The sequence below is a fragment of the Neopsephotus bourkii genome, unplaced genomic scaffold (genome assembly GCF_033783945.1).
Source record: "Neopsephotus bourkii isolate Nb327-2 ecotype Australia unplaced genomic scaffold, CSIRO-AGI_Nbou_v1 NB_1749, whole genome shotgun sequence".
NCBI lineage: Eukaryota > Metazoa > Chordata > Aves > Psittaciformes > Psittacidae > Neopsephotus > Neopsephotus bourkii.
Genome location: NW_026902223.1, coordinates 839,902 through 863,710, shown reverse-complemented (window position 1 = coordinate 863,710; position 23,809 = coordinate 839,902). Strand labels below are relative to the sequence as shown.

At 44.8% G+C, this 23,809-nt stretch overlaps 1 protein-coding gene across 4 annotated transcripts in view; it reads right to left on the bottom strand.

Annotated features, from left to right (window-relative positions):
• Positions 1-23,809, bottom strand: part of RPTOR (regulatory associated protein of MTOR complex 1) — a 113,794-nt gene that overhangs the window by 78,766 nt on the left and 11,219 nt on the right. For all 4 annotated transcript variants that reach the window (XM_061377191.1, XM_061377192.1, XM_061377194.1 and 1 more), the window contains exons 3-6: positions 21,442-21,524; positions 5,180-5,338; positions 1,572-1,718; positions 36-211 (exon numbers count right to left, since the gene is read on the bottom strand). In XM_061377191.1, coding sequence (XP_061233175.1) covers positions 36-211; positions 1,572-1,718; positions 5,180-5,338; positions 21,442-21,524 — 565 coding nt within the window. The remainder of the gene's footprint in view (positions 1-35; positions 212-1,571; positions 1,719-5,179; positions 5,339-21,441; positions 21,525-23,809) is intronic.

The window sequence follows — 23,809 nt, the reverse complement described above, 5'->3', positions numbered from 1 at the left end:
ACACACTTGCCATCGACACTGAGGAAGATACTCACCATCTCAGAGCGATTTTGATGGGTGTAGTAAGGCATGACGTGAACAGGTCGGCCGGCAGGTCCGGGATCATGGGGAGCAGCTCGTTGGCCTCGCAGGCTGCCAGCTGGATGCAGTTCTTCATTGAGGGAGGCAAAGGCATTTGGGCGAGTGGATGGTTGGGGTTAATTGCAGCCACCTGCAGAGATCAAGGAGATCACCCATGTGGTGAAGCAGGAAGGTGAGGTGCTAGGCCATTCTGAAACTAACCAAGTCAAAGGTTGGTGGATCTCTGGATCCCGAGTTGTTTATGACTGCAGAAGCAGCAACCATCATTTTAACTCACACAGGATTAACAGTACTTAAAGGGCATTGACCACACACCAACCCCAGCAACGTGCAACAGCCTGAACTGTGATCACCACTTCAGAGTCTTCAGTTCACATCTGCCAGCTTGGAGACAAGCACTGTGGAAGCAAGTTAAGCAAAACTCATCCTTCTTGTGGCCCATAACCATTCACCACAGATGGCAGAATAGCTTCAAATGGAAAAATGCAATTCATTTGGCTGAACTAGGCAGGAATTCCTGCCATGAAGCATAAAGACAACTCTTGTCGGTAGCCAGAAGAATACTGAACGCCCCTTGTTTCTCCCCATACAGCGTTCTACTTCACTAGAGCAAAAAGGTCAAGCTGGAGAAGGGAAGAGAGAAAATTACCTTGTGTAAGCACAGAGGCTACCTTCCAACAAAAAGAGAAACGTAAACGTGCACTGCCTCCTGCAATGCAACCATCAAAGTACCAGCAGAAACAAACCTTAATGCTTTAGTAGGAGGGTTCAAGGTCCTTACCCATACTCCTCTGGATGGAAAAATGTGTTAATTTCTGCATTAGGCACTGAATCTTACACTGAAAAATAACTCTAAAGTAAGGTCTGTGCATCTCAACATCTAGAACTGTTCTAACAAGACTTCATTTTCCAAGACTCGATTAGTTCATATTTAATTGAGCATAATCCCCTGCTTAAACTGTGAGGAGTGTCAGTGATTTATGTCAATAAATGTATTAGTAATTATATTTGCAATGTAAAACAACTTTTCATTAGAAACATATTCAACTCGAGCACTCTGTGAGACTGAACCACCAGTGACAACACCTCCATGTATCAGGTTGATTTCAGTTTGTTTCACATTTTCACCTTCACTTCAACAGCACAAAGCTCCAACAGCACCCAAATACATACCCAGATGCAAGACTTGGGAAACTAAAATAAATATGTCTAGCTCACCCCAGCATTTATCCCAGCAGAAAGGACCATTAGGACATGAAGTGAGTCTATTAACATTACCACTTCATTAGTGCTTGCATTAAAAATCATTCCATGTTTAATAGAATAGCAAACTGAACCAGAGAGACTGGAGTGGCAGAATTATTTGCAAATTAATTTGCTTTCCACCACAGTTTTAAACACATTTTTCAGCTGTACATGGCAAAGCAAGCTGAAACTTAGCCCTGCAGCACAAACAGGAGTGAAATCCTTGCAGGAGGCTGTGATCTCACCTCCAGCTCCTGCTCCCTCTGTAGTGCAAATTGCTTGAATGACTTGACAATAAGGCCGGCGTTGGAGCAGTCATAGACGAAAATGGAAGGGCTGCCCATCCAGGTCTGCAGGTCATAGATGGAGAGGGGAATGTACTGAGTGTAGTTCTAGGAAAAGGAAAAACACACTCGAGTTACAGAGAGACAGAGGAGCAACAGACCTTTCATTGGTGAGATATGGAAATACACAAAATTCCAATTTAATTCCAATCACAAAATAAACCCAACATTGAACACTGGGCATATTAATCACCACAAATACCAATCAACATCTACTCCTAATGAGGACCATGAACCCAACTCCAACACAAGCTACAAACAGATTTCCCTGTGGTATTGTTGGAAAGGCTGAACTTTAAAACTCTCAAGCTCAGCGCTTTGAGCTGTGCTACAACTCCAGCAGCAGCTCAGAGTCCCATTTTAGCTCAGATTTCTGCAGGTCTGGCAAAGGCTGTAAAGCAGCTGCCTTGAACAGCAAATGCCTCAGAACTGAGAACTCCATCAATACATCAAGATTGATAATTAAGACTATGGAGCCCATCAGCAGCTCCCCCGTCTCAGCCTAATGAGATGCTTCATAATGTTATTACAGTCTTTAACTTCTGTGCAACTTTCCAAATTAGCCAATAAAATGAAACCCAACAAAAGCTCTTCCACCAACGTGAAGTGCCACCAGCTCTACTGCTCTAAACAGGGAGTATTTTGTTCCTCACCTTCCATCTAACACCCCCAAATCACTGGGGGCAAAAGCTTCTTAAAATACAAGGGGGATCACAAATAAGAATTTAGAATTAGCAGGGCCAGACCCAAGCAACAGAACTGCAAAGGGGCACCACCAGACCCAGTGTGGCTGCTGCAGACCCTTCCACTCAGGCAGAGGACAGCCTGCCTGGGCTGCTGCCACACTGAGCTGGCCAAACCTACAGCAAAAGCTGTGATGTTCCTATTAACATCCACGGGGTGATGGATGGGAACAGAACTCCCATTTCCATGCAAGAGGTTTAAAATAGCTGTAATAAAACTGGTAAACTTTAGCAAAAATCAAATTCTCAAGGACACTTATCAGCATATATAAAGACAGAAGTGCTCGTAAACCATATGTTAGATAAGGGGGGAAACTGTAAGCCATTTCAAAACCCAGTTCTCCCATATATAAAAGTTTTGGTTGTTGCATTAAAATTAATAGGAAAATTTGTTTATAAAAGCCAAAGTTCCAGGTGTCAGGAGCTCTGTGAATTATTGCAGGACAGAAGGATACATGAAGAAATCACCCATGGCCCAGATCTTTTTAAGGGACATCACAGGGGTTAAGCACATTCCAATCATTATAAGTTACGTATAAAACCCTGCTCTGACACGCATAACCAGGGAGATTTTATGGGTGTACATTGTTTTAACTTCATATTTACAGTGCATATGGCTACAGTTAAGAGTGGATTATAGCTCTGATTAATATGGTGGTATTTCCAACCAGAAGGATTTTATGTTCCAGCGTTACTGTGGGGGTCACAAATAACATGAAATTTGCTAATGATATGTAAATGAGACAGTTTGAAGGAAAAACAGTGTTAAATAACAGCTTTCCAGCACGGCGGCTCAGGCTGATCGCTCGCTGCTTGCTCACCTCCCCTCTGCCACACTGGGCTGCGAGCAGGAGGGAGCGTGTCCATGTGGTTTGTTCTCAGGGTTGACACTGGGGTTTAGCAAGTTCCTGCTCTGTCCACAGAGTCCCTCCATGGCTGCTTGAAGGAATGACACAGCAAACAGCGAACCTGGAAGCTGATTTTCAACCAATTGCTTAATGAACAACTCAAAAATGTATTGAAAACAAGTAATGTTATTCAGATTTTGGAGAGAAGCTCCCCAGAACTTCAGCGCTGTCTAAACCCTGCTTTGATTTTTATCCTTTTGAAACTACATTGGGACTTTCCTCAGAGAACAGCAGCCAGCAAAGCTAGAAAAAAATGCACTGCTCCTTATTCATACAAGAGCACTCCCAGACACTATACGAGAAGCATGTTATGGCATGTTATTCACCAGTTTACAGGGACTGTCTCAACTGTCAAGACGTGACATAGCCAAAAAAGGGACATTTTCAACATAATCCTTCCTTTCAAAGCATGGTGCCCTTCCTCTGCCCGTTTCCTACTGGAGATGAAACAGTGCTTGAAGAGAATTCTCTAAAGAGATTTCTCCCCAGAAGGGTTCCATGCTCAGCTTCTGTCCTGGCTCTTCTGAACTCCGTGCAGTCCCTCAGAAACCTCAGCAAGGAGCCTTGTGGCAATGAGCCTACAGGAGTCCATCCCCAGTTCTTTCTATATATTTTACTATCTCTCTAACCAAGAGTTCAGGAACACTTTGTTTGATGAGCTGCAAAGCAGAAATTAACCACCCAAAGCACTATAAACGCCGTCATGCGCTGCCTGGTGAAGCCCTGCACTCGTTGAGCTGCTGGGATTAAAAGCCAGGAAATGAAATACAACTGAAAATACCTTCTGCTCCCCTTCACGCTCTCTGACCCCATGCTACTGAACTGATTTCTGAAGTGTGTTTCCTTCTGAAGAGGAAGGGTGTGAGGAAGAGGAGCAGGCACCTCCCCACACTCCCACTCCATGCAGAGACACTCCTTGCTACCACCTTTTCTACAAAGCATGTATATAGGTCAGGTTTACATTCCAATCAAATGAATGTGGATGAGGATCAGATTATTTATTTACTACCGTCCCCATCACCTGTCAGGAAAGATTAAACATCAAAAGGGAAAACTTGCTTCCTAGGTGAACCCTCAACAGTGGAGGTAACCAAAGGTATTTGTACTACAGCAAGCACAGCCTGTCAAGAGCCATGAAAAATTAAACTCAAGGAAATGCTGTCATGTCTGTCTGAGGAGAGAAGGTTTTGAAAGCCTACATTAGTTTAGCTACTAGCTTGTCAAGTGCCTTACCCAAACCACACCGTATTCCTTCCTCTTTCACAGGCCTCTCCAGCAGCATCAGAACTCTGTGAACTGAACAAAGTGACCAAGACGTGCTGCTGAAGGGAATCTACATGATGCTTCCTGAAGGTTTTCTCCTTTTCAATCTAGGCATCTCCAGAAGTAGAGCTAGCCACACAGTTTATTGTCCTCATGCAGTATCTCTAGGTTGAACAAGGGCGTTCAGAACCCATAGACATTTGAAGTGTAAGCTTTATGGTAAGAACATAATGATCAGTCAGGGATGTCAGGCAGCAAAGCCAAGTCTCACTGTTTGCTCAGACACAACTGAGCTGAGTGCTACCTCTGAAAAGCAGAGGCAGCAAGTAGCAGTAGCTGCTTTTTCAGTGTTTTGCAAATGAGCTTTAGTGCAGCTGAGAGAAGACCCTCCTGCCCTGCTGGGAGCTGAGGACGGCCTGCTTGCTCTCCCAGAACTTCAAGAACAGGAAGAAGCAAACAGCTCTCAGCAGGGAACCAAACAACTGTGAATGCATTTTAAACCCTGAAAACCCAGCTGTTCCCTAACAGAACACTTCAACATCGTCCCTGCAGTGAACAAGACTGGGCTGTCGAGCACTGCTTTGCAAGGACTCACCTTGTTGAAGACCCAGATCTCCCCGTTGACCGTTGGCCTGGGGACGCCATGGCCGTTGTAGTGGAAAAGCACCCGCTCCTCCTTGGCGTTGCGACGCAGAGATGTGCACAGCTTCTTAACCTCATCCACAGTAGGGTCAAGACTCTGCTTGTACCTGGCCTGGTAACAGAAATGGAAGATAAGATTTCAGGTGTAAAACAAAATCTGTTTAAGATGCAGGCACCTAGTTAAGATCATAGATTCACAGAACGGGTTGGAGGGACCTTAAAGCTCCTCCACTTCCAGCCCCCTGCTATGGCCAGGGACACCTTCCACTAGAGCAGGTTGCTCAAGACAGAAGCATATATATAAGTTGGTTACTTTGGAAAAGGAAAACACAAACCATTTACTATTGCAATATAAACATATAAATCTAAAAACATAGCTGAATAAAAGGGTGTGGTGGTTGCACACACACAGTAACAAGAGGTTTGAAGGAGTTCATCCCATCTCTGAACAAAAGCCGATGCTTGCTTCTGGGTAAATTTTATATTCAATGTCATCACAACTTGGGCTTAGGACACTATATTCTCCTTCCTATCTACACAGCTATAAGCACATAAATCAGAGCACAGGTATGTTTGAGGAAGAAAACAAACTGATAAAGAAATCCAATACTTCAAACCCATTCCTACTCATCAGAGTTCAAATGCCAATGGAGCAGCCAGTCTGTCCCACTCCAAAGTGCACTTTTTGAAGCAAGGCCAAATAATAACAAAAAGTCTCTCAAGTGTTCTTTGAAAGACAAAACCCCGTTTCTTCCTCTCCACAACCGCAGCAAGAGGCTGAGAACCCCAAATCAGAAGGGCTTGGAAAAATTCAAGTCATGAGTTGAAATGAAGAGCCAAGTTTAAGAGCAGGACAAGCCATAGGCACTCCTCCTCCAGAACCACCACTGAAAGCCTGTTTATAAACCACACCAAGACCTCAGAAGTTTGGGCTTTTTAGGTTTTCTTCTATGGCAGGCAAAGATCAGAACGTCTTAAATATCACAGTAACAGGGCATGAAGCACTCACCTATGAAGCTTGAAAAACAGATACCACGCTGCTCAATTAACACACAGCATCTCGAGCCAACGGGCAAGATGGATAAAACGAATGGCATCATTCACATGATTACAGCAAGGAAGAAAACCAAGCAAAAGGAGAGAAAATATGAAGAAAGAGCCAGTGATCTGACACACTCATCCTTATGGGAAACTTCCCCACCAAGGAAAGATAAGAGGCTTTATTCATCTTCACACGGGTCCCCCCACTTCTTTATCTCTCCTTTCAGTGCGGTTATGAAGGGGCTGATTTGCAAAACTGTGCGCTTTAAATCCTGACCTGCCTCTGGCACCTTTACAAGGCACCAGCTCTGAGTGCCTGGTCATTTCTCAGCTCTTTTCCAAAGGAGAACATGCTCATTCGAACGCTCCTCACGTCCTCACAGCATAAATATTAAATAGAGCTGCAATTAATGGAGGTGAATTCACACTCTAAACTCAACGCCTGCAGAGATGAAGATCCAGAGTGTAAGCCTATCCTTCCTGTGTGGAGAAACACAAGGCTGAGGGAAGGAAAAGGAGAGGAGGAGAGCAGAGAGGCCAAGTCCTACCTGTCAGCTCAGGGATTTCAGGCTGAGTTTACTACATGTCATTCACACACACATAGGACAGAAACAGGTATTTGAGCAGCACCAGAGCAGGTGGTGTCTTCGCCCCCAAAAAAGAATATCTTCAAGACTTCTTTCATCAGTATGCAAAAAATACCAGTAGAAAAGGAGAACAACTACAGTCGTAACAAGCAATGTCCAGGGCTTGCTCATCTGAGTGGGGACACCAGTTGTGGGGGAGAGGAGAAGCTGTTTCATGAGATGCTCTGGGGGACAGGCTGCTATTTGTAATACCTGTTAAAACAAATGAGGTCTCCTTCCAGAGAGAACTACAGAAACTGAAGGCTTTGAGAAGAACACAGAGAAACAGGATCGAAACCTTCCTAACCCATGGGCTGCCACCCTACCCGGTCCAGAGAGCCCATCCCAAGTGACCAGCCCCGTGGTGTCCTGTCACATTGAACACATGGACACCCACACAAGCTGTGGTCCAGCAGGATTCTCCCATTTGCCAGTTTCACCTCTCCTTTCCCAGCAGGAAGCAGCATTTTTTAAAGAGTTTTAGTTCTCATATGAACATTTTGATTTTAGCATCACTAGCCTTTTGATGAATTGTGTCCTTTCGTCACTCTCCTGTGCTTCCTTCCATCATCATTCATTGTCTTCCCTGGCCATAGTGCTGCATCCTTCCCTTCCACTTCCCAAGAGATGCCTCCAGCAGTAAAGCTCAGCAGCTGCAAAAGGCAACCAAGTGCCTGACCAAACCCTGCAGGGATCTGCTGGGCATAATCTCAGCAACTTCTGTCAAAATCACTGACACACAACAAGGCTTTATGTTTGTTTTCCCTTTGCTTTTATAGGCTACTGACCAGATCCTGGCTGCTGCTGCACCTGCAGACTCTGCTGGCCTCCCCTGCATCCTACAGTGTGTGGGTAACAGATTTGCTGGTGTTTGGCAGGAGCCTTTGCCTCCTGTGGCAATTACCAGACAAGACTGCCCAGACCCTGCAGCTGTGCCCAGCTGTGTCTGCTGCTCCCAGCTGATGCTGCAACAGCAGCATTAGAGCTGTCAAAAGCCCAGCCCAGCGCCGTGATGGGCAAGCATGAAACTGCTGACAGTGATGTCAGCTGCCTTCCTGGTTCAATGTGATTTTCCAATCACCTCAGTGTCTTGCTGAGGAGCTGCTGTCAAAAGCAATAGCTTTGTGGTGGCCCCATCCATGCGATCCTCATTATTCTGCTCACAGAGGCAAAATTAAGGGTTTTGCTTGCTCCTGTAATATTGCCACACTTTTAGGAAACACTCATCATTTTTTCCGACCTTTTTGTTGTACACTCGGTTAAAAACACGCTTGTGATGTTAATTTTTAAGACATTTCAATTTTCAGTATGCCACAAGCTCCTTCCCTGATTGTTACAAATGTTTTTCCCTAACACAGCTTAGTTCTTGCTTATGATGATTTATAATCTTTCCTGCTCTATTCCTCAGAGCAACTCTGCTGCTCAAGGTGAACCTCTGCGTAAATGGGACATCACAGGATGCGCAGCTGCTGCGCTGTGACTCGCATCAGGTCTGAATCCCAGTTTCTAAGCGCAGAAAAGACACTGAATGCGCGACTGCCACGCGCACAGTCAGCCTTCTTAGCGTGATTTAATTACAAGGAATCAAAGCAATCCAATTATTCCAAGAGAGTGTTTTTTGGAACAATGCCTGACTTTGAAAAACAGAAATCTTAAAAGCCCTCTAAAGAAATAAGTTACTAAAAAAACAGGAGTTGTGAAACTGGCAGTTATGAGAGCCAAAGATGTGCAGGTATCGTGCTTCCTCTCCTGGCTGTGTGAGCCCAGAGCCTCCAGCCCAGCACACAAACCCCTTGCTACTGCCCAGGGGATCAAGGTCATAGAGGGGTTTGGTTTGTGTTGAAAGGGACCTTAAAGCTCCTCCAGCTCCAACCCTGCCACGGGCAGGGACCCCTTCCACTGGAGCAGCTTGCTCCAAGCCCCTGTGTCCAACCTGGCCTTGAGCACTGCCAGGGATGGGGCAGCCACAGCTTCTCTGGGCACCCTGTGCCAGCGCCTCAGCACCCTCACAGGGAAGAACCAACATGAGTGTAAAGCCATTCCCTCTTGTCCTATCCCTACATGCCCTCCCTTGACCTGCTGCTCACGCTGTGCAAAGAATAAAATGATAACCCTGCAGCCAGAGACGTTTCTCAGTTGTCTGAAAACCTGTTAATGACAGACATTAAGCCCCTTGGATTTAGTTTTTAAGTGAAAAAGTAAAATTGAATTAATTCCATTTCCACCTTTTATGGGGCAACTGCCAGTTTGATGCAACATGTTCCTCCCAGTGTCTGGAACAAACAGGCTTAGACATATAAAACAGGTGTCTGTGTGTCGGACAGCTTTAAGGTCCCTTCCAACCCAAACCAGGCTGTGATTCTATGAGGAAATCTTTAATTATATCTGTACAATTGTTGTGGAGAATCAGAAAAACCCTGCAAGATACCCAGGGACTGGCAAAAGGACCTCAAGAAAACTCCTGCAGAGCATGAGTGGCTGTTCTGGCTGACCAGGAGCTGGGAATAAGCTTTGGGAAGTCTATGATTGAGGTGTAACTTGCTGGCAGCAGCTACAGGTCAACACAGCCATCACCAACCACAGTCACCACAAGACACAAGGCCACCAGAGCTCCCACAGCCGTACAGCATCCACAGGAGTGGAAGACCACAGAGTGTAAACTAAATTAACTGAGGTATTACATTACTGCACAGGGTAACCTCAGCTGAGGGCTGCCAGGGCATCAGGAAGCGTGGCAGCAGTAAGCACTGATGTAAATGAATCCAGAGGAAATCCAGAGCGTTCCCAGATCTGTGCTGAGCACACTGGTAGGGATAATAAACAAACAGAACCATGAATAACCCCCGCAGGGAAGAGCCCATTTAGCATCTGCAATGAGGATGCCACACTTTTGTTAATTAAACTCTTATCTTCTGGAGGGGCTTTTAAGAAATCAAAGCGCATGGAGATGAGAGAACGTATCTTTTTGATATAAACCAATTCTGATCCCTGAAGACACTTAGCAAGATCTTAACACGAGATTTGGAGGAGTCCATATGTAAAGAGTTGCTTCTAAAACAGGCAAGGGGGAGAAAAGCATGAATTTTGTCCATGGAGGGAAGTCGCTGTGAAGCTCAAGGGGATCAGTTTTGTAGCCCAAATCACCCAACACATTAATAACCACCACTGGAAAGCAGGGAGCAGAAAAACAGCAGGCTGGTGATGCCAGAGGGCTACACAGAGCTACTACTGTGGACAGACCCTGCAGTAGGGAGTGCTTCAGCTGCAGAGAGGAAGAGGAGATCCAACACCATGTTTAAAAGCTGGGTTACAAGGAACAGCTTTCTGATTTCACACAGAGAACAACTGGCCTTGAACTCTGTCCTCACACTCCAAGCAAGATCCTGGGAGCATGGGGAGCTGTTCTGGACACACATCAGCCCGTCACAGTCAGGAAAGCAAGTATAGAGTTAGAAATCGTTAGGGAAGCAAGAAGGAAGCCCCAAAGCACATTGCCACTGCAGAGACCCAGCAAGCACCCACACCTTGCAGGTGGTCAGGTGGGTTTCTCAGGTGTGCAATGGTGTTCACACAAGGAATGATTCAAAGCCCTGGGATGTGCGTCTGCCCGCAGAAATGATGCAGACACTGCATGTGACAGTGGCCTCTAAATGACACCAATCATGGATTATCCATTTTCTCTTGGTTGCTATTATCTCTCCCTACATAGGAACCAGGGAAACTAAAATGAAAACATCCATTGACAACATTTAGAGCAAAAGACCAGACACAGCTTCACTAAGCCCTGCAGACAGACATGTCCTTGCCATAGGAAAGCACCGTTCAGTGTGTGAGGTTCATGCTCAGGCTTCCTCATGTGAGAAGTTTTTGGCTGGGTACCCACCAGGGTCCTGGATGAGACCAGCACAGCTCCTGCTCTCCAGCACAGCCCAGTTCCCTGCCCAGAGAGATCTCAGTCACTGCCTCATCAGTCACCACATCTCACTCACTCTATGGCAGGGGCAGCACTAGGATTAATCTAAGGGAGGGATAAACCTCTACTGAGAGGCTGAGCTTCTCCCAAGACCCCTGTGGGTCTGCCACCACCCTCTCTAAGCCCTTTCTTCCTCAAATCCTTCCTAAACACACCAACAATTCAGGTTCCCATTAACTTTCACTAAGAGCTCCTACCCACTAATTTACTTTCAGTTAACTTCACTACTACAGACTTTTCATGCTGTTGTTCTACCCACTCTTCTTTTTCTTCCCCTAGATATGACACTGCTCTGGCCTGCTCCCAAGCCCTCTGATGTTGAAGCTGTTTTAGCTAGAAACTACACACTTCATTCATAACAAAACCACTTTGTTCTTTGGAGCATCCAAACCTGTTATTAATATCTCAATCCTGTGATTTACCGTGATTTAATTTTAATACTTACTAAACCACATCTTTTTTCTTGCATCAAAGAAAGATTTAGGATCCTGAATTTGCACCGGCTTTGGAAACACGTCAAAGAAGAGACAAATTTAGAACTGTACAAGAACACTTTCAGTTTTGCACAGTTTCACAATAAATGAACAATCTACACAGAAAATTCTTCTCTCCTGAACAGTGGAATCAAGCCAAATTTTCCTCAACTTTACTGCTCATTTTTGTGTTTTCACCTCATCAGATGCAATCTCAGGCTGAGGATTTGGGTGTTAATGGTGTTTTCTCTGCCCTCCCTAACCGGTACGGATTAATGAGCTGTTAATGAGTTGAGTAGGAGTTGGGCTGAGGCTCAGCTGACCAGAGCAGCAGCACAGCCTGTCCCTGCCTCCACCCCGCTCTTCCCACATCAATGTTTAGGACTACATTTAAATCCCACTTTCTCCCCCTCACTTCAAAAGGGCATGTGACGTGTTATGAGCTGGGATGTTGGGTAAGTGCAAGATGCAACCCCACACTGCATGCTTGTAAAAGCCTGGCTTCCTCAGGAAATCAGCCAGGAGTAGATTCAATCTTTGGAATTCATGTAGTGACATGTTCTGCACTTCCCCATCCAAGCGTCTGTTTAGAATAACCCTTGCTACATCAATAGCAAGTATGTCTTGTAATAAATCTGGATCCTTCTCCCTAAAGGAGAGCTGCCATTTTATCCAAAAGCAATGTACTCCAACTGCTGCTGTCTTCCCCATGCATCCCAAACAGAGAAAACAGCAGCAGCACCTCAGGAGGACAGAAACCCTCCACAGCCCCACAGGACCCCACAATCACTCCAGTTTGCTGTCATGCCTGGGAAGGAGAGTGGTTTGTCCCAAGGGACCTAAGCAAACCTGCCCAGCAGGGAGCTGAGGGGGAAGCCTGCACTCACAGGGGGGCTGGAGTACCACCACACTTGCATAGATGTGACTCTGCTGTCAGTGTCCTTCCACCGAGTGCCAGAGCAGGATGGTGCTGTGCTGGGTCCCAGCCTGCAGAACGTGGCAGCGGAGACGTGAGGAGCTGCAGAAGCACGTTAGGTGGTAACTTCAGAGATCGATTCAGCAGTGTGAGAAGTGATTTCAATTTATTCCTACTACCAATCCATCATAAACTCAATTGCCTCTAAGTGCAGGCTGATATGACCACAATAACTCTCAGGTTAGAGACATGCAGGCAAATACAAATGAGGCTGAGCCATATTCACAGGCTGCAAGCTTTCTATTTACTTCTTTTTAATCACCTTTTAGGTGGTTTGATCTTAGGCTGCGGCCATATGAAATGACCCTGATGCAAACTTCCGAGGATTAATCATAGATAATAAAAAAGCTGCATATTTAAATACAAGGGAGCATCTGGAAATCCCAAATGGATGCTGTGAGCAACAGCTTAACCTGGTTAACACAGGCCATAAAAAAATGGTTCTGATAAAATTAATAGTTACTGCTAACTTGAAAAGTATTAATTACAATGACATGCACTGTGACTTACAGACACCTCAGCTCAAACGCTAAACCAAGCCCTAAGGAAGACTCTTGCAAGTCTTTGGCAAGTCCCCAGCAGGTATCTGGTTGCCTTTAAAAATCCATCTCCCTCTCCTCTGTGCCAGGATACTCACAAGCAGCCCAAGATTCCAACAGCTTCATTTGCCAGATGTCTCGGAGCAAATGCATTGTAAGCGTGGAGCATTTATTCACTGGACTGTAGTCAGCAGTGGAGTGACTTTACCTTTCCTCTGCAGAGCCTCTGACCTTGCTTTTAAGTCCAATGTGAAATGAATTCCAAAGAATCTGATCCTCATTATGTGGATTCAGGATTCACCAATGCTTCCAAAAAACTTCCTTTGAGCACTGTGTTCCTGAGAGCTGATGCTGACAGGGAAGACAACAACCAAGACTACTAACCTTGAGTATGCTATAACAGATTCAGGTGACAGGGCTGTTTCTCTGCAATTACCAGCTGCTACACACCAGTTTGCTCCAAGGCATACAGGATCCAACCCCAGCCTAACCAGCACAACCCCTCCCAATCTGATCGAATAAAACAAACGTCCCGAAACGGCTGGTAAGGAATTGGTTCTTTTGAAACAGAAGGCATTGTCAAACAACTTAAAGCTGCTTCTTACACGCCAGATCTTGCCCCTCAACCTGATGCCACTGTGATGGCTGCGATGGGGCACAGCACAAAATGCTCTGACAGGATTTGGAGTACACACCAGGACACATCCTTAAAACCTGCTTAGTCAAATAACAGTGCTCCTAAGCAGCAGCGTCATTTGAGCACTGTTCCTTCTTTGTAACCGCTATTTTAAGAGCTCTTTAAAGTTTCAGGCTCTGCATCTCCTTATTTCTTAAATATAAACTTAGATACCACCTGGAGCCCAGCTTAGGCTGCAGATCCTCAAACTCATCTTTCTGTGCTGGTCAAAGCTCCTCATTTTCACCAGGAGGAACAACTGAGCTGTATTCACACGAGGACAAGAAGTTCATCTTCTCAATGCTAAGTAATTATTTAGTAATTTCAGGTTTTCCTCTGGCTGCAGAGTAATTGTTCAATGAAGCAATGTGCAGATTAACAAAGAGCCTAATGAGTCAGGAGAAGGAAAAACAACCATTTAGAGGTTTAGGCTTTGTTAGGATTCCTATGAAAAGAGTTAAACCCAAAGTATTTCAGGCTTTCCTCCTTCTGCCTTAGGGATATATAAAAATGTAACTCGTTTTCTTTGTTACTGCTTTAAGTTTTACACAAAATCCATGCCTATTCAGAAAGAAGCTTCAGTTGCCTAATGCAGAATCACCCGCATGTCCAAGTTTGCAGTGACTCAATCCCAGTGGATATCCAGTGGTGTTCACCAGGTAAAGAGCACCAGGGTCTATGCAAGCAGCTCACAGAAGACTCCTCCATCTCCCATCCCCAGGATTCACAGCTCGCAGGAACACAAAGACAAGGGATTTTAAATAGGTCACACAGAGGCTGGGTGGTAATTACAGAGAAACGTTAATCAGATTGGAGCCCCAGAGCTGCTTATCTCTTGCAAGAAGCCTTTCTGAGATCAGGTCTTTCTGCCCACCTCAGGACAAACAGCCACGAAGAGTACAATGGTCATGCGGAAATACCCTGGAATACACGAATCTTGCTTGTTGCCAATTCTGGCCTCATTTTGGTGATAAAATACAAAACAAAAAGAGAAGAAATAGAAAACATGAATGGATCTTATTGTCAGAAGACTGGGGAAAGCAAAGCAAGAGCAAGCACGGTCACTGAAAGACTTGTCTTTACATCTTCTCCACATCAGCCCATGCCTGTATCTGTTCCCCTTTTTGTGCCTCAGTTTTCCACCAAAACCTCAGCAAAATCAGTGTAAACTACATTAACTGCTGCAATTTCACAGCTTCCACTTCATTTTTAGTGCTTTGTTAGAGATTTATCATACTTCTTCCACTATCAAAAGAATTAAAACACATTCTACGCAGACCAAGCCCCAGAACTGCAGCAGGCAGACTCCCCACTTGTACCGCGTACTCCCAAATCCTTTGGTTCTCACTGCTTTAGGACAGCTTTATGCACATGTGGCACAGCTACTCCCAGGTGAAGCAGTTACTTCAGCAGCACCTATGGCTACAGTTGAGGCTACAAAACTCCAGGCAGCCCATGCAGTGGGTTCAGATGCTAAACCTTCACAGCTGTTCACTGGGACTTCCTCTGGGTGTTCAGTGCTCTGGTAACAGAAGAAAAGAGGTGGCCCAGTTCAGATTCTTCAGCCCAAAAGAGCTGAAAGCAGCTCTTTGGTGGTGGTTTAAACTGAAGCCTGGGCTTGCGTCCTCCCGGGCCATGCTGTGCTGTGGAGGAGCAGACAGCAAGGCTGCAGAGCACTATCACAGAACTACAAGTCAGAACTCCTGCTTTGTTTGCCCTAATTTTCTCCGTAATCACAAGACACAAAAAAGCGGCTTTCAGCATCCATCACACGTACAACTTGTGCTTTTCTGGCTAAACCACCCCTGCTTCTAGAGGGACATCTTGTAACAACAGCACAGGGTTACAGTCACACCCAGAACAGTACCAGCACAACCTCTCAGGTAGAATGAGAACCTCAATGAGTGGTTTTGCAATTGTACTCGTTGACCCCTCTTTTACAACAGACTTTTTTTTCCCCTCTGGAAAAACTGCTGCTTTCTGCTGAAGACAGTTGATCTCTAACAAGACAGCAAAGGCTTGATACAGCAGCAATTCTGCAGAGCCTCAAAGAGCTGCCAAATTCAAGAGGCTGTCGGGAACTCAGAAACAACAGAGTCCTCTTAGGAAAACCTGCTTTTGTTAAACAAGGTCACAGTGCCTTTTTTTAATTCCTCATCTGCTTTTTTTGTTACTGTTACATGTTCCCACATCTGCAGAGCAGGGAGACCAAGTTTTTCCATTTTCCCCTTTGGAATTCTACAGGATCTTTTGCCGGAGCAATTAGTATTTGCTGTTGTTTTAAAAAGAAAAACCCTACAGAAATGAAGGCAAAGGATGACTCACAGAGACCAATAATTAGGCCACGCGTTCAATTATCTTTCCTGCTTAACTAGTCACTATGTAGGAAATGCTCAACCTTTGATGTGCAGCAGCAACTTACCAATTCATTAGGCAGAAAGAAGCAATGCAAGGAAGGAAACCTCAGGAACTGTATCAAAGCCAGAAATATCTAATGAGGGAAACAACAGCATCAACAACAGAAAACAGGCACCAAAAGGTGGAGGCTTCAAATTATCTGTTTCAACTATCTTGGCTACACTTCCTTTGAAATTAAAACTGTTGGGAAGCAGACAAGAAGAGGGAAAGAGGCAGCCTCGTTTGATCAGAAAAGCATCACTGTTTCCTTGAAAGCTTGCCACAAAGAATACAATCTATCTGTATTGTAGGAGACTCCTCACAGAGCATCCCTCGCGGGTGGATGGGAGCTGCAGGAGGCAGCACTCCACCTACTACATTGGATTAGGGAAAAACTGGAAAATCCTTTATTTAAAAACCTGCATAGTTAAGCACAATGGGCCACATGCTGCTGAGAGTCTCAACCTGGCACCAACAGCTTGGGAGGATCAGGAATACAGTTAACTACCTACCATAGCTATTAATGCCCCACAGAGAAGGAGCAGCCAGGCCTGCCTGGGATGAGTACCGAGGTCCTCAGTTTCCTTAGGCCCACTCCAGTAAGGGATTGCTGCAGTTGCTCCTCCTTGGCTATGTCACCTCTTTGAGATGAGTGAAAAAATGGGTACGACCACGTAAATGAAATGGTCTGGAAAGCCCTCGAACATGCCTCGATCTGCCAGTTCAGATGTGTTACTGCCTGTCTCTCAATAAGTGGCACTAATCCAAGTAACAGAGCATCCAAAAGAGAACTGTGTAAGGACAGAAGCAAAACTGCTGTGTGACAGTGTGCACATTAACACCCCATCCTCACTGACTGGGGATACTGCAGATCTCAAATCCCAGTGTCAGACTCCAAGCCACCCTTTCCAAAGGCTTTTAAAAGTCGATTTAATCTTGCCTTCTACATCTATCCAGCTCTTCCCCTACCTGGGATTTTTATTCCCTTTCATAGGTCATGGTTCTCCTTCACTCCAGGGGTGTCTGTTCAGGAGGAGCTATAATGAAATACAGCTAAATCCATCAATCAAAACAGTGTAAGCGACTGTCTCAGCAAAAAAAGGAGGAAGCAGGAGGAGAACAAGGGGGACAGCAAGGAGTTAAATTTGAATTAGAAAACTCAATACTGCAATTGACCTTGTTTTATTTAGGCAAGTGGGAATAAGGGGAAAAAAATTCTTTGGGGTGGCTCATCGAGTGACATGAGAGAGAGAAAGAAAGGTCTTGAGAATGTTCTGGTCAGTTTGGAGTTAAAGAAAGAAACTGGTCATAGCCATTGCCAACAGAAAGAAAAAATAATCTATAATTTCATGCAAATTTAATCAGTATATGCTCCAGAGCACCTCATGCCATATCTGAATTATGTAACATGTGCATCATGCAACCTACAGCTCTGCTCTGGCTACACAGCCCCATTCTCAAAGGCAAACACACTGCAATGGAAACGAAGGAAACTATTGCCTGGGGAAGGCCAGAAGCCAAGTGATGAAGCGTCCATTATGAGAGAGGGGAGGGAAAAAGAGAAAGTTTGGCACCCTTCTAAGGCAGCAGCAATCAAAGAGCAGCCTCACCTCACAGCATTGTGTGCAGTGCCACACACCAGGATGCTTTTACACAGTGTAAATGATGCTCCCTGTACTACAGCTCAGCCCAGAGAACTCCAGGCAAGAGGATGCAGAAAGCCACACTCCCAAGCTGGTCCACATGGAAAGGACCATGGTGCTGTGCAGAGAGCTGCAGCACCACCTCCACCTCTCCACTCACCCCTTTGTTCCAGCACTGCAGAGTGCTGCAGCAAACAGCCCAGGTCCCAGCTCTGCTGGTAAATGGGTGTAAACTGGGAGCTAAGTAAGAGTAACTTCTGCTCATAAAACCCCCGCTAGTGACTGCACCTCCATAAAGCATCCACTGCAGCAGCACTCGGAATTCATAGTCTATTATTCCTGTTTCAAACAAAGCCTGATGACTTTTAAACTAAGGAAAGTTCCTGCCTTTTGACTGGCACAACGTGCACCGCTGCCAAGAAAACTGAATTTGCATCCAGACAAGGGGAAAATGGTTGCTACTTACTGCCAGCACCAGCAAACTACTGCTCTCCCTGGTCACCTACACAACACTGCACCTAACACAGGCACTGCTCCGCAAAGGGGAAGAGATGAAGATCAGCAGCAGAGAAATATCATTTCAACAGATCTATTCTTATCCAAATATTTGAAATCCAGAGCACATGAATCTCCAGTGGAAATTCAAAGTGGTTTATTCTGGGCAATTAAAGTGATATAAGGTGCAGTCTCTGCTAAAGGCTCTCCTTGTCCATGGGGTTCCCCAGCCATTTCCCACCCCCCAGGATGACCCCCATTGGCCAGAAGAGAATCCCAGGGAAGGTTATTCACCTCCATCAGGCTGCATCTGGGGAGGGAGTGGGATCCTGGGCTCTTTCACTCTCCTCCTCTCATCCTTAGCTGCCTCAGCAACCCCTTTTACCTCCCATAACTGAGCCTGCTTTCCAGATTACTCTCAGGGTTAACCCCTTCCATGCCCAGTGGAACTCAAACCCCACGACCGAAGGTAACTCTAGGTAAGAGCTGTCTTGTTTTCCTTTCCAGTTTCTCCCTAGCATCCAAAGTCTCTTTGCACTGAATTCAAATAACTCTTACTTGTTCCGCCAATTCCTGATGAAGACAGATAAAGGCAACAGCTTTGTCATCTCCCCTCTTCCCCCAGTGAAATTTTCTCCTGAGAATTGCAATGAAATGACAGGATATTGTTTAACTGCAGCATTTTGCAGATGAAACAACGGCTGGAGTGGTTTTTACTCCTGCAGCACACAAATTTATGTTGCTACACAGCAATAAAGCAAAGCCTTAAATTTAATCAGGACAAATACTTCAGGCAATGGCAAGCTGATAGATTATTTAGAAAGGGACTCGATAAGAGCTGGAAGAAAATATGCCTCAGCCTGGGAGTCTCCAGAAACAAAGAATTTTCACGCTTAGCCCTTGTTAAGCTTTTCCATCTAAGCTGTATTTAGTGCATTTGAACAACCTCCAAAGGTTATAAGCAGACAGGGGCTGCACTGGAAGGGGTGTCACAGGGCTTCAACACAGCATTTACTGCTGACATCATCCCCTGAGCAGGCGCTCCCTCCACTTGTGCACTCACAGCCAGCCACGGAGGAGGTGTTTCCTGGTGCAGGACCCTGCTGACAGCCCAGTAACATCAGCTATGTCATGATTTGGTCTCTCTTGCAGAGTGCCTGGCTTTCCCCAAATTGGCCTCCTTCCATCAATTCTTCAACCATCCCAAACCACTGAGAAACAGACAAAACTAGATGCATTAGTATTTATATGAAAGGTCTAGGAAATTCAATAATGTTCCTATTGTTTTATTGCAGATGGCACATCAGCTCTTTATTACTGCAGAAAACTCAAGGGCCCTGTAGAGTGCAATAAAGCGGTGCGTGTTCAGCTTTGCAATGCTCCACAGGGCTCTGATTTACTGGCCAGAACCCGGCACCTTCCACACAAGCAGCTGAGCTCAGTGATTGCCTTGTGCTCCCTGCAAACCCTTCACAATGAGGTGAGATGAGGTCTTCCCACACAGGGCCCCGCTGCTCCCTGGTGCCCACCCTCATTCTCAGTCATATGGGCTCCATTATTAAAGAGCAGAGAAAAAGATTTGTTTTCACCTTTGCATCAAGATGTTTCCCTCTCCTATTGGATTTCAGACACTATCTGAGTTTTCTGCCCAATTCCTAGGAGGCAAGAGACAGTTTAAAGAAAAAAAAGTCAATGTACCAAGAGGAAAACCAGGAAAACCACTGAAGGAAAGCCTCGGTCTCAAATATACACCATCATGCTCCAAGAGAAGACTTTATGTAAATACACTTACAAAACACTTCAGGAAAAAGCATTCCCACGGACAGTTACCCACAGATTTAGTAATGTGGTCAATTCTCCACTAAACCCAGTAACTCTCCTTCAGGACACTAAGCTTTTACTGAATGATAAACCCAGCTCTAGTCAGCCAGCCCTAAATAAGGGAGCAGGGAAATGCCACACAAAGAGCTAAAGAACCAGCATGAACTGCATTTACATTCAAATTGTTCTGAATAGAATATTATTTCCATCAAGTTTGAATTGAAAAGTACAGAAGGGACCTGGAATGCACTCGACAACATTCACCCACAGCCTCTAACCCCACACATGCTAACAAGCCTGTTTCTGGTGACAAACACTCTCAGATCCTCGGTGGGGGCAATCTCTCTGCATTGATTTTATAAATGACAAACAAACAAGTAAATGCCTGGAACCCATCTCTATTTAAATAGAAGGACTGATTACAAATACCTAAGGGCACAGCTAACACAAGGGCCTTCTCCTTCCAGGCATCCTATAGAGAGGACAGGGAAGTACCAGGAACTTTCCCAATTACAGACCACACTCTTACACTAATGTGAACAGACGTTACAGAGACACTCAGTAGATTATTTATACATTAAATAAAGTAGTGAGTAATGATAGAAACAGAAAGTACAGCCCTGGTGCTGACAAAACCCACACATCATTACTGCCAACAATCTAAAAGGAAGAAAAGAAACCACGTCTCCTTAAGAAAATGAAGACCAGATTAGTGTGCATACCACATCATAAGAGAAAATATAAATTACAGCCCCCCTGCAGGTAGGTTAATTCACTGAAGTTACTATTTCTGCTCTGCTTACACATTCCATGCTTTTAATGATAAATTTATGGTTTAGTAGTCAATAGTCCAGGTACTTTGAAGAGGAATATTCTGACCCAAACTGCCTAGAGCATACAGATAAGGACATGAACATGCTGGGGAATGTTAACAGAGAAGAGGACTCTACAGCTCAGGTTTTGAATCTATTTAGAAAATGCTGCAGACTTCAAATGTTATTCTTCAGATCTTTCTGTAGTTTATTTACTGAAACACATGAAACCAGGAACAATGAAAGATGCAGAAGCAAAACACTTCCCTTGTGTGAAATGTGAGATGTTACCAAAGAAGAAACAACGAGCCAGTTGCTTGCATGCTGCTTTAACTCCTGCTCTGATTCCTAAAGTGCTACTACTACCCCAAACATTCATTTTCAGACATCTACACACATCATACTTTAGGCAGAACTGGCAGTTACCAAGCTCTGAAATCATGTTTCAAAACAAACCCAAGAGCCTTCCTCAACCACTAACTGCACAACATCCACAACAAAGTCAGAAGAACCTCAGTTTAAAAGAATCACTGTAAAACTTTAAACAACCTCCAGGCTGTGATCAAAGAGAGTGTGAGCCAAGGGGGGCATCAGCTGAAAAGCCACCAAATCCAACAGTTGCAAGAGCTCATTCACACCAATGGAGGAAGAAAGCAACCAATGCTGCAGGACCACCAGGCCACATAACAGACATGTGTCTTTGTGTGCAGTCTATGCAGAGGGGAAGCCCAAGGACTACTTACTCTTGGCTGCCAGTTCTCATACTGCTTCTGTAGATTTGCACCAATGGTTTCCAGAGCTTTCTGAGGACCCATTGACAGAGGATCTGGGAAAGAGAACACAAATGAGCATTTCTGACCACACCTGAATCACTCAGCTTGACAAGCAGCAGAAATTATATCCAATTTTATGTGCATTTAAAACTTTGTGTTTCTGTAGAATCCAGATGGACACCACCACCCTTTGCAGAAGAAAGAAGCCAAAATCTTCCCATCCTGTCCCTCCCCAGTGGTCTGTTTGCAAGAAAGGTTGTTTCATGATGTTTTAATGCAGGTTCCTGCACTTTCCACTTCAAATTCAGAAACACTGCATTTTTCACAGAAGAATGCATCCCCAGATTCTTCACTCCAGTATAAATTAAACACCATTAAAGAGTGTCACACTTGGAAGATTTCTCTTGCTAAGGCAGTAAATATAATTGGGTTTTAAAAGCCAAGAAAGGCATTGCATTTGTTTCCTTCATAAGAAAAAAAAGGCTTCTATAGTAAATAATGACAAAAATTTAAACTGGTTAAATATTTGATGATAAATATATGGTCTTGATGAATGCAGAATCCTGCCTCATTTGCTTCCATTGCTGACTGCTCCAGAGAGCACGCTTCAGTTGGAGTTTGAGAAGTTAATTGTGTTACTGGGTAATTACCCCATCCATCCATACCAGCACAGCTTCATCTTGTGTGCTTTATTCAAACACCATGGCCATGTAACTGACACTAGTAACAAGCTTCAAAGAAACCAGAAGCTAATATTTTGCTATTTTATATAAATAATTCTATTAACCAAATCGGTGAGTTATTCAAGGCCAAGTTGGATGGGGCTTGCAGCAACCTGGTCTAGTGGAAGGTATCCCTGGAGGCGACTGCTCAGACCTCAGAAGCCTGCTGTGAGTTAATATGCCATTAGCTACTGCCCAAATGAAAAAGGAAACAAAAAAAGAAAGCATAAACGCATCGGATTTCTGTTCTGAGTCCTTCAAAAGGACCAAACTGAACTTCAGAAAAAGAAGTTTCAAACACTTTACATGCGCTTTGCCAGCAGAGGAACGTAGTCTGGAGACCCTGGGGTGCCTCCAGAGCAATTAGTGTTATTAACAACATCCTTTTGTATAAAAAGAAAGTTCCCTGGTGCCATTCCAAGAGCCAAACAGTGGAAATAAATTGTTTTCCTAAATATAGCTTGTGCACCAGCGTCATGACGTGAGCCCTCAGCCTCCCGTGTTGAGCGCACGCTTAAGGACAAAGCCCTGCAGACACCAGCCAGGACACTGTCAGTGCAGTCGCAGCATGAGGCTCCTCCAGTGCCTTCCCTGCGCCAGGCTGACACCGCAGCACACATGTCAGCTCAGGCTTCACTCCGGAGGAAAATAAACCACTTGAGATACTCTAAGGGTGCCTGTGGAAGGGACAGCAAAGTGCAGTGTTCACACAAGGGAGATCTCAGCTTGGCTGTAAAGAGCAGCAATTGCACCAAAACAATCACCACAATTCCTTACCCATCTGGCAAAGATTCTCCCACCATCCTCACCTTTAGCTGCTCTGGAGAGCATTGTACAGAGAAAAACTGCAGATTTTTTGCCATTACCTTTGCCAAAAGTTGGCTAGAAACGGAAACAACTTCTTGGGTAGAGATACACACTGAACATTTCATTACAAAGCTGCATTCAACATGCTCTTCACTGATGACAGTCATTAATAACTTTATTTCATGACTCTGCAACACCCCTCATTCTCATTGCTCTCTTCTCAATGTATCAGTGAGAAACTAGAGCTGTTCTCCCCACTGAATAGGTGTATTTGTTATTGCATGCTCATGGCTTTTTAACTGCTTTAAAGTCATCAGCATTTTTAGGTTAAAACAAATGAGCTGCCATGATTCATAAGCAGGTACAGCAAGGTTAGAAAGGAGATATTCTGCAGGTTTTTTAGGAAATTCAGTTTGGACAATGATTCATTTGCTTCTGCAGCCTGATGTAAGCCCCACAGTTCAGGATTACAGAGCTCTGCACGTTACTTCCTGAAGACTGAACATTTTCAATACCCAGATAAACCCCAAATCTCTCAGAAAGCTTTCTTACACTAGGTATTTCCTTGTAAAATTACTTCAGATAAGTCTCGTCCTCATGAGAAGTGATCTCCAAAAACCAAACCAAGGCAACTTTCCATTTCTTCACAAAACCCTAGAAATTCACTCCAACACTGCAGCAGGGTAGCACGCCCAGGTGCTAGAGCTGCTGGCAAAACATCCTTGGGAATAATTCCAGGACTTCTGAATTCATGATCCCAATTAAATTAGCCTCAGAGCAGTCTCCTCACCATGCAGTAAAATCCATGC